General features: G+C 38.3%; 1 protein-coding gene across 9 annotated transcripts in view; it reads left to right on the top strand.

Moving 5' to 3' along the window:
• The window catches only part of RNF111 (ring finger protein 111), a 105709-nt gene extending 104907 nt beyond the window's left edge, over window positions 1–802 (top strand). For all 9 annotated transcript variants that reach the window (XM_079769364.1, XM_079769362.1, XM_079769360.1 and 6 more), the window contains one exon: window positions 439–802. In XM_079769364.1, coding sequence (XP_079625490.1) covers window positions 439–556 — 118 coding nt within the window. In that variant the 3' untranslated portion in view covers window positions 557–802. The remainder of the gene's footprint in view (window positions 1–438) is intronic.
• Window positions 803–11820: the final 11018 nt, after the last annotated feature.

Here is an 11820-nt window from a genome sequence, read left to right on the forward strand (position 1 = left end):
TAAATTCCTTAATTAGTATGACATGGCTGCTAAATATTTATAATATGAATTCTGATGTTTTTGAGAGAGAATTAAATTATATATATTTAAAGCACTTCAATAAGGTACTGCCAACTCCAGTGTATTGGCAGCTGACATATAGAAACAAAAATAGCATTAATTACCAGTGTAATTGTTCTTAAAATTCTTGAGATATTACATGATTTGGTTTCATTGCTGTGACAATTATCTTGTTCATTTATACATTGTATTACTCAGAGTGTTAATTTAATATAGGTGTAACTCTTATTAGAGAGGTGTTTTATTGTTTTGAATGGAAAAGGAAGATGTCTAATAACTTAAAACATTACAATTACACGTGTCATTTGTTTAAAAGTAAATGCCACATGGAGTAGTCATAAAATTAATTTTGCTTTTTGTTTCTTTTGCCTATAATAGACGCCTTCCCTGTATGCACCTTTTCCACCAAGTGTGTGTTGACCAGTGGTTGATTACCAATAAGAAGTGCCCCATATGCAGAGTGGACATTGAGGCCCAGCTGCCAAGTGAAAGTTGACACCATGTTTCAGAACTCTTGCCCTCCCTCTCATTCCCATCCTCCCGGTACTGCAGTTCAACCAAAGATGGCATGACTTACCTGCGCAGATTTGGAAGCCTTGAACTTAGAGTGCTGGCTCTGCTATATGGTACAACTAATGCTAGACCTACAGTTTATGTATACAGTTGATTTTGATGTATTTATAAAAGCTTTTTTTCTAGATTTGACATTTTCCTGTATCATTTTACTGTATTTTTGCATGGTTCCTTGTATTGCATTTCTTTGCACATATAATGGGCTTGTGACCCTAAACTTGCAGGCAAGATTAGCTGCTTTAGTAAGTAGAATTTTGTGGTCTTTTTGTTTTTTACATAGTATCAGGTCTTAAGAATTATGAATTTTTTTTATCCATTACTAACCTTTAATTTAATCAATCATGTACTTTAGTTTGATGTATAAAGATCCTCTAGAAAATGATAATATTGTGTATTAAGACATTCCTTAATTAGGACAAAAATGGCTGCTGTATATTTACAATAAGGAGTTCTGAGTTAAATACCATCCTTAATACTGGGAACAGAATACAAACCATATTCAATCAGATGCAGGTGGTATTCACATCACCAGTGATCAATAGAAATTGTCTTGGTGTATCCTTTTCCTTTCAACACAATGCAGAGAGTTAATATTGATATTATACATTTAGACTGCTGTTCTGATTATATTTATCTTTTTCCTACTTCGTTTAAAATTTTATTTCCCTGGTTCAGTTTTTGCTGCTGTGAAACAGCTCTGATAAACACTAAATATTAATTTCAATTAGCTGGATTGTACATACTTGCAGATTTAACAAAATTTTGGGGAAATTGAAGAAGACATGTAGAATTCGTTTAGTCTTCTGCTAAGCACGTATAGTAAAGATATCTGCTTACACTGATTTTTTTACACACATTCAGTCAGGATTTAGAATTGCAGTCATTAGCAGGTATCTATGCATTCATACTAAAGGTCCCAGGATCACTTTTAAGGGATTTTTATTAGTTTAAAGATAAATAAAGTTAGCTGAATCTACATGTCTCTTGTTTTATTTCTCTTTAAACTTGAAAACAGTAAATCTGCAGATACTGTGAGGCACAAATTATACTGTCAACCTACTGTTGCTCTGATTTTAGACTCCCACTTCATACATTAACCAAGAGTCGATCACTGATTTAAAATTTTTAATTTCAATAGTTAAGATTTACTGCATAATATAGAATATAAAGTTAAGTTAACATACTAACATTTCTCCTTTGGAGAAAGTTTTAATCCACTTCAAATGCATATTATCAAGATGCTTTCATATACAGGATAGCCTAATTTTATTTGTTTAAATATGCTTAATATGTCCCAGATTGCAAATGCATCAGTCAGTAACATCACTGTCTGTATGTGGAAGACATGTTCCCATGGATCATATGTGAAGATGTCAATAAGCTTGCATTAAGCCACCTGCTTTGTAAGTGGATTGATTAATAAATAACTTATATTTCTATTGTCTTTGTGTTTTATAATTAGTTTTTGTAAAACCGTTTACATTAAACATCTTGGAATTCAAAATAGTGATCTCTCTGAAGTTGACATTTGCATAACTGACAAGTGCAAATTTGCATTTGGTGTTTGTATTCATTTAGTTATGGCTGTTTGTCTTTTTTTGTATTATTAAATGTTACACTGTAGTAATTGTCAATATCAAACATGCTTCAACATAGTATGTGTAGAGATGGAAGATGGACTGTGGTAAAGAAATTTGGATATAAAATAACATTTTTAAAAATACTTGATTAAGCTGCAGATGTCGAAGGGCGGAGGGCAGGGGCGGGGAGGCCAGAGAATGAAAGAGTGGTTCATGTCTGCCATCTTACCGGGGAAAAGAGCGAGTAGCCTGTCTTCAAGGAGCCTGTGGTGGATGTAGGACTTTGCCACTGGAAAACCCAGGGTCTGTGCCAAGGGATAAGATGGGGAGAATTCTACATAAAGGACTCCTCTTGATGTTCCCCAAACACAAAAAGTACAGATAGATTTCTCTATTTTTTAAGATTACATCAGATTTAGATGAACAACTACCTGTTGATCTGTTCAATAATTGCTACTGAATTTTTATTAGATAAAGCCTTATTATTTTTAAATTTATTTAATGCAAGTATTTGTGGCATAAACCTGAATTGTTAATGCAGGAGCTTATAAGGTACTGTAGTTAGTTACAGGAAAATGTGATTAGTAATGAACAAGTAAGGAAGAAAATTTTTAATATTTTAACTTTTTGTGCTTTGTTTTGGTGTTTTACATATTTTGCTGCATCTTATGTCAAAATGAAAATTTCAGTGATAGTTGTCCAAATACTTTAAAATTCTTTTGTCAGCAAATCCTTATTTTTATTGTTGTTAATATGCAAGTGATAAACTGATATTTGAAACATTTTTCTTACTCTGGTGACTTTATTTTAGCTGCAAGCACACTTCATCATTTGAACCATAACACTTTGACATACAGAAAACTAGCTCTGTTTTAAAAATGGTATTTGTAACACTGAAATTAAAATATAAACTCTGTGGACATTTTATTATTAGTGTTTCATAAGTGGGAATAGTTTAATTCCATAGAAAATGCATCCTGATTTTTCATTTAACTTACAAAACCTCTGGAAACATAGTAAATTTTCTTGTTTATTCAAGACTTAGCCAATATGTGTCATGATATTGGATATATCAAGATTGAAATATCCTCTCAGTTATAGATTTCCGTAATTTTCTTCAATTAAGACTTATATGCAAAACAAATATTTCTTGCTAAGGAAGTTAAATGTTACCAATTTTGTGGTTGGGTCTACTAGGGACAGTCTCCTCTCTCCTGTGTATCCTGTCATGGGCCACACAAATGATTTTTGGGATGCTTTAGTGTCAGACAGATTTGGGCTTTGAATTGTGCAGTTTTGAACAACTGAAGCTTTCTGAGCCTAATTTTTCAATTTTTATAAAACATAAGTTAGGTTATTAGAATTAAATGAGATAGTGAGTGTGAAGAGCATATAGTGCATACTTATGAATATAAGTTCACTCGATGCTTGCTTCATCCCACCTCACCACCCAAATACTCTTGCCTTTGGTTACAAATTGTAGCCTAGCAAGGTGCTGAACTGTAGATCAGGGTTTGTGCTCATCTTTCTCTTACATACAAGCAGCTAATTACTAAAAAAGCAGGAACAATCCTCTTCAGCCCTTCTCTGACGAGTTGGAGTTTTTCTTCTACCAGAGGGTCAGAAGAGTCCCAGCACACGTGCTTTCTTCCCTTGCCTTGCAGTCACAGCAGGAGCATCACCCACCAGAACCATCCAGTGCTGTGTGTTAGGCACTGCTAGTGGATCAGAATTGGTGCAGGAGAGGAAACCATTTATTCTCTCTGACCTAAAAGAAAATTTTATGGAGAGACTAACAACTAGAATTTTTCATACTCTCCTAATTGTGTTAGGCAGCCCAGTTGGTGTGGCTTAGTAGTTGAGCATCGGCCTACGGTATGAACTAGGAGGTCACAGTTCAATTCCAGTCAAGGGCACATGCCCAGGGTGTGGGCTTGATTCCCAGTGTGGGGCTTGCAGGAGGCAGCGATCAATGATTTTCATCATTGATGTTTCTGTCTCTTCCTCTCCCTTCCTCTCTGAAATCAATAAAAAATATTTTAAAAATATATTTTTTCAATAATAAATTAACCTTAGCTTCATAGATTTGCCTGTAGACAGATATGCACCATGAACATTCCTCTTTATTAATGAAAACCTTTCAATGTTGTGGTCCATGTTTTTACACCCTTTAAAATATATTTTTGTTGATTTCAGAGAGGAAGGGAGAGACATTTTCACACTTTTTAATGAGCTTTCTGAGGTCTGCAAAAGCTTCTGCTACACCCTTCACTGAATTTTCTTGCGGGCCAGGGGGAGGCGGGGGGAGAGATGTCTTCTTTTTCTTCTAGTTTTCTTTTTTCTTGCCTCTTCTTCAGCTATGTGTTGCTGTTCCATTTCCCACAACTCCTCATTAGTCATTTCCTCAGGAACCACCTTTAAGGAGCTTCTCAAAGTCATCCTCATCCACACGCAGGTTAAAGTTGTTGCCCATCTCACCCTCAGCCTTGCTGACTTTTGCAACCTTTGTGCAGCTACCATACCACTAGGCACTAGGAAATTTTCATCTCCACCTTCATGTATGTGGCCTGTCAGTGACCACATAACTGCATTTAAAACATCACAGTTAATAACTACTATGTGAAGGCCTAGTCTATAGACATCTGGACTTCTGTGGCCAAAATTCTACCAAAGACTATTCCAGTAAACAAAAAGGCTTACTTGGTGCAAAGATTTTGGATCCCCCAAATAAGTGTATCTCTTTCCTGTAACAAACCACCCCAAATCTTAGTGGCTTAAAACACAACATTTGCTGGTAGTTGGACAGGGCAAGGCAGGAGTAGCTCATCTCAGTGTGGTATGACTAGTGTTCCTCACGTGGCTGCATTCAGCTGGGAGCTCCACTGGGGTAGAATGTCCACCATGGCCCCCTTTAGATGTCTGATGCTTCTGTTGTGGTGGCTGGGACAGCTGAAAACTCACAGGGCATTTCTCTCAATGCGACCTCTGAGGGATAGCTTGGTAGATCTGTTTACATGCTGGCTCAGAGCTCTAAGAAAGAAGAAACTGCCAGGCCTGGAACAGGCACAGTATCATTTTATCACCTTCTGTTGGTCAAAGCCAGTAATGAGACTAGCCCAGATTCAAGGGGAGGGGAAATAGTCTACACCTGTTAATAGAAATGGTAACAAAAAATTGTGGCCATCCTTAATCTATCACAGCAAAGTAAAACAAGCCCCATTGTTTTGTTAGAATTCCTACTACAAACTTCCTGAATGTATTTAGTCCTCCACCCCTAAAACAAAGTCTAGAATTGGAGAAGCCATATGTGCAAAATGGCCTCTGTTCTTAAGTAAATCAGAGGAATCCATTTCCTATGCTGATATTTGAGAGAAACTTATGGGATGGAGATGGCTAGGGTTTCTGGTCCTTTGACTACAATATCTTTGTATAATTTAGAAATTCTTCCTGTGGTGTTCTTGATAGATGATTATTGTAATGGTTAATTTTGTGTCACCTTGACTGCACCATGAAGTGCCCAGGCATTTGCTCAAATGTTATTCTGGGTGTGTCTGTGGGAGTGTTTCTAGATGAGATTAACATTCGAATCTGTAGGCTGTGTAAAGCAGATTGCCCTCCCTAATGTGGGTGGGCCCCATCCAATCAGTTGAAGGCCTGAATAGAACAAAAAGATTTGCCTCCCCAACCCCTCACCTGTAAATGAGGGAGAATACCTCCTGCCTGACTGCCGTGGACCTGGGACATAGTTTTTCTCCTGCTTTTGGATTCAAAGTGAGGCTCTTCTTGTGTCTCCAGCCTGCCACCTGTGGACTGGAACTCCACCATAGACTCTCCCTGGTCTCCAGACTGCAGACTGGATTATGGGATTTATCAGCTTCCATAATCAGTCAGCTACCTCTAGAGAACCCTGACTAATGCAATTATCATGCCTCTGGTTATGTTCTTCCAGAAATGATGGGTCACTACTTGAAAAAAAAAATGTTTTAATTGATTTCAGAGAGAGGAAATGAGAGGGAGAGAGAAATAGAAACATCAATGATGAGAGAGAATCATTGATTGGCTGCCTCCTGCATGCTCCCTACTCAGGATCGAGCCTGCAATGCAACCCAGGCATGTGCTCTGACTGAAATCGAACCATGACCTCCTGGTTCATGGATCGACACTCAACCATTGAGCTGGCTGGGCAGAGGTCACTATTTATTGAAGAAGCACATTTCTTTTGTAAACAGTTGCAATCATTCTTTTCCTTTGATAGATCTTCCTATAAGCTCACATAGGGCCCTGTTCTATATTCTAGAGCATACATCTGGTTTCTTGCTATTTGCTAGCTCCTCAGATATTTATTGTAGGACTGCTATCTTGACTTATTTAGGTCTACAAGTGAAAGATCCTTAGAACCCTTGTTTTTGTTTAAACTGAATCTTAAGCCTCTTAGCTGTTCTTATCACCCTTTTCTGGATACTTCTAGTTTATTAGTGTTCTTCAAAGTACAACACCTATTAATGAGCATTATTCCAGAGGTGGTCTGAACATTAATAAGTATGGAATTCCATAATTCCATATTAGATATGAGTTAGGTCTTGGAATGGTCGTATTTTCTAAGGGAGCATGGGTTTCCAAAAGAACAGGTATGGAAATACAAAGGAATAAGAATGGATTGGAAGGATTACAAACTGAAGAGAAATGAGACACCATCATCTATGTGATGGTGGGACTGGCTCTCATGTCCCAAAGGACCTGCACACCTCACAGGCACAGCATAGCCTACAATTGGGGCTGCGATGGAAAAAGTCAATTTGATATGCCAGTTGCGACATTCTTTGCATTCTTTAGCTCCTTAATAACCCACTGCAGCTGATTAGGATATGATACAAAACTTAGAGTGTCTCACAATGTTTATCTGTTGTAATAGAGAACCAGACATGCATGAATAATCGAACAGCATAATGTAAAAACTCTTGAGTCAATGGTTTCTTATCCTCAACAGACCTTTTACCTTTCTACTCACTTTCTAAGCATAAGTGAATTATGGTGGTGTTCTTTCATGTACCTTATCTCTATATTTTAAGCACCATGAGGGTAGAGACGTCGTTTTTTTGCTTTTGTTTTTTGCCCTAAGTAGTATGCACAGTACCTTGCTAATAGAAGGCATTTGGTTGATTAAAAAGCAACAACAAAAACAAGACAGATAATCCACAAGCTTGAGGTCCACATTTTAAGAAATCATTTTGAGTGAAGGCTCATAAAGGCCCTAGAAAGGTGTTTCTTTCCACCTCTCAGGGTCTCCTTATTTCTGGGCAAATGTACAGGCCATAGACTAGGACAGTGGTCGGCAAACTCATTAGTCAACAGAGCCAAATATCAACAGTACAACGATTGAAATTTCTTTTGAGAGCCAAATTTTTTAAACTTAAACTTCTTCTAATGCCACTTCTTTAAAATAGACTCACCCAGACCGTGGTATTTTGTGGAAGAGCCACACTCAAGGGGCCAAAGAGCCGCATGTGGCTCGAGAGCCGCAGTTTGCCAACCACGGGACTAGGACATACCCATGAACACTGCCTAGCCAGCAATACTGGACAAGACAATGTTGAGCTAGTATTGGTCAAGGTGAAAGTAGTAGGTCAAGATGGACACAAGTAAGGCAGAAGAAAAGGCTTTATTTTTGTAAGAAGGAAATTATCATGAAAGTTACTATATTTATAACTGTGTAACTTTTTAAAAAATATATCTTTATTGATTTCAGAGAAGAAGGGAGAGGGAAAGCGAGAGAGAAACATCAATGATGAGAGAGAATAATTGATCGGCTGCCTCCTGCACGTCCCCTAATGGGGATCAAGCCTGCAACCCGGGCATGTGCCCTTGACCGGGGACCCTTCAGTCTGCAGGCTGACACTCTATCCACTGAGCCAAACCAGCTAGGGCAGTTTGTATAACTCTTGACAAAATTTTAACCAAAGCCCTAAAAACTTTTTTCAAAAATTTTTTTATTGATTTCAGAGTGGGAAGGAGAGGAAGAGAGAGAGAGGAACATCAATCATGAGAGAATCAAGCCCCACACTGGGGATTGAGTCCACAACCTGGACGTGTGCCCTGACCGGAAATCAAACCATGACCTCCTGGTTCATGGGTTGTCACTCAACCATTGAGTCACACCGGCAGGCAAAACTTTATTTTTTTAATCCTCACCCAAGGATATGTTTATTGATTCCCTGACTGGGAATGGAACTGCAACCTTTTAGTGCATGGGTATGACACTCTGAATGATGCTCCAACCAAAGGTCTGTCATTTCTCCTAAAATGCCTCTCAAACCTTTTCCCCCATTCTCCAAACTCGTCCAAGTTTCACCTGGGAAACCCTTAGCTTTCCCACCCATTCTAATCCAACCTCCATGCCTCTCAGGGGTCAGATTTCTAAAGCAAAAATTTAACAAAGTCATTATCCTTCTTAAAAACTGTCCTTGATTCCTCATTTTCTGGACTTTCTTTTTTTTTAATCTTTTATTGATTTTTTACAGAGAGGAAGGGAGAGGGATAGAGTTAGAAACACCGATGAGAGAGAAACATCAATCAGCTGCCCCCCGCACATCTCCTACTGGGAATGTGCCCGCAACCAAGGTACATGCCCTCGACTGGAATCGAACCTGGGACCTTTCAGTCCGCAGGCCGATGCTCTATCCACTGAGCCAAACCGGTTTTGGCCATTTTCTGGACTTTCGCAGCTTTATCTTTAATATACTTATCATCCAAATGCCCAAGACTACATACATTGTTTTTTTTCACATGTATATTCTTATTGTTCCCACTTCTTAAATTCCTTTGCCATCGCTGCCTGCTAAAATATAACCTTCCATCAAAGCTCAGCTCAGATGTCTCCTTTCTAGTAAGCCTTCCTTCATCTCCCCCATTTTTAATTAATCTCTCCTTTGTGCTCAGTATTTTATAGGTTCTGCCTCTTAGAATAATTTTGTTTCTATGTATCCCCTTCTTGTTTTGAACTTGAAGGCATGGCTCATACTATATTCTTCTCTCTGTTCCCTGCAGTACTTGGCGTGCAGACATGTTAATTTTAATATATCAAATATAGTTTAGTTTATCTCCTGGCTAGTTGAAAGAAGAGAAGAAATCAAACTGGTAGCAGAAATGGGTGGTGGTGGGAAACAGAAATGGGATAAGGGCAACTGAGGGAGAGAACTTAGTATTACATTAGGAAGATAGCTGGGTTCTGATCAAAATCAGCTGATGAAAATCATCATTTGTCAATTATGTCATTCACAAATTAATGGTATATTAATTACACCGGGCCCTTGATGTCCTCACTGTGATCTGGAACAATGGCTACTGAAGGTCGCCAAGGACAGAAGAGGAAAGTATTATTCAAGGAAATGATGAACATGAGGTAAGCTTTTGGACTTGTCCTATGTGATACACTTGCACGTAACCCAAGTGAATCGGCGTTAAAATGCAACAATAAACAAGCACCTTGTTGTAGGCACTGGAGATGAAATGGTGCAAAACACCAACACCCCTGCCCACCTGGAGCACATGCAGTGCATCTGCTGAAATTAAGCAGCACCTGGGGCTGAGTTTGAGAGGGTCCTAGTGGGACTTCTAGGAGGGCTATGAGGTTTCCAGCCTTGACTTGACCTGGGCAATTTTTGCCTCCTAAAATTTTTAATTCTCCATCAGCAGTGGCTATCTGACTGTGAAGTAGTCTCAATGGGGGAAAGGCCTGCATCAAAAGAATCTCAAGACTGGGAGAAAGAAGTGGGTATCTGAATAAGAAATAGAAAATAAGGAGCGTCTGTCAAACAGCAAGCAAATCTTTGGTGATTCAGAAGGATAATCCTCATAGCCAAGCCTGCAGGCCTGTACCCCCAGCTGAGGGATTTAGGTGTCAGAGCAGAATTCCCATTAGGCACTCTAGGGCCTGGACATTTGTGTAGGAATCTCAGAATCTCTGTCTCTGACTACTTTTCATGGGGTTGGAAGACACTCGGCAACAGCTACCTTGAAGCCCAATAGGCCCTGCCAAAGCAAGACACTTTGTTTCCCACCATACCAGTCCAGTACTGGTGCTCTGTGCTTTTCTTGGGGTGCTCCTGCCTGCAATATTCTTCCTTCACCCCATATTCACTGAAGTTCACATGCATATCTTTTTGAAGCAATACTTGACCAAGAAATGAAAATAAAGTGATTGATCATGTAGAATTTTACATGATCAATTGGTTAATTTTCTATTCAATTTCCTTTGATGACTGTTCCAAACTTTCCCCAGTCTTCACTCTTTCTGCCAAATGTAAATAGAGCGAACAAATGGTAACTGTAGTGGAAAGAGCACAGGCTTTGGAATTAGACCAATTACAAATCCTATCTCTGACACTGCAGCCAAGACATTTAACTTCTCTGAGCCTTAGTTTTTTCAAATTGAGATAATATGTGACAGATGTTAACTGGAATTATTGTGATGATCATTTTGCAATATATACAAATATAGAATCATGTTGTACACCTAAAATTAGTATGTCAATTATACCTCAATAAAAAAATGACAAAAGATTGGGATACTACCTGCTTTATAAGGATTGTTATGAGGCTTCAACAAGAAAGTTTATGTAAATTAGTATATAGGAGGAGTGATCAATGTTGTCTAAGGCAGGAGGGAACAGGACATAAAAACATAGGACTATAATGCATTAAACAAGAGGTTGAATCACAGTTAATTTGTAAGGTTCTAGGTTAGTTGCAGTGAGGGATACAAAAGAAATTACTTCCATTTATAATGAAAATACAATCTGTCTAATATGGATTAAAGTAATTTATTTTGACAATGTCAAGTTAGTTAATAAGAACACTTTACCATTCATTGCATTTTTGTTTACAAAGCCCTGTAAGACGGTGAAGATTACTTTTATAGTTGTAGCTCTTAACACCATATTATAATAAAGCAGAAATGTAATTTTACTCACAACCCCAGTGCACTAAATCTCTATTTTCCTTCCCAAGACTTTTTCTTATAGGATGATGGATACACTAACATCTTGCTATGCTGCTTAGTAGTTGCAGTTGTTCCTGTTTTATGAAAGAGGAAGCAGGTTGAGAAATGTCAGATGCAAAGGCAAGGGAAGGAATTTAATCCAGATCATTTAACTTCATTTAAGGCTTATTGTTGCCCCAATAATAGAGAGGTAAACCATTTTTTTAAAGCGTAGACTAGGTGTGTAGGAATTCTGGCTCAAATGCTTAGATGAAGCCTGTTTTCAGGAGTCATTCCACTACCTTTATTGTGGGCATTGGGCCTTTCTTTACCTCTTCCTTCTCCCCTTTCCAATTCTTCTCACTTTTTTCTTTCCTGTTTTTCTGTCTTGACCTGATCCTCCTAGCCTTCTGCCCAAGGCTGGATCACACCTTCTTTTTCATTTTAAAGCATTCTGCACATCATAGGATCACTTATTCAACGAACATTTATTGAGCACCGACCATAACACATACCAAGCAATGGTAGTAGGTGCCGGCAATACAATGAAGATCTTACATGAATCACAAATCACACCAATGGCATTTACATTTTCTCTTTTTTGCCTCTCCTGGGAATCTTAGCTTTTAG

Source organism: Cnephaeus nilssonii (genome assembly GCF_951640355.1).
Source record: "Cnephaeus nilssonii genome assembly, chromosome: 4".
Lineage (NCBI taxonomy): Eukaryota > Metazoa > Chordata > Mammalia > Chiroptera > Vespertilionidae > Cnephaeus > Cnephaeus nilssonii.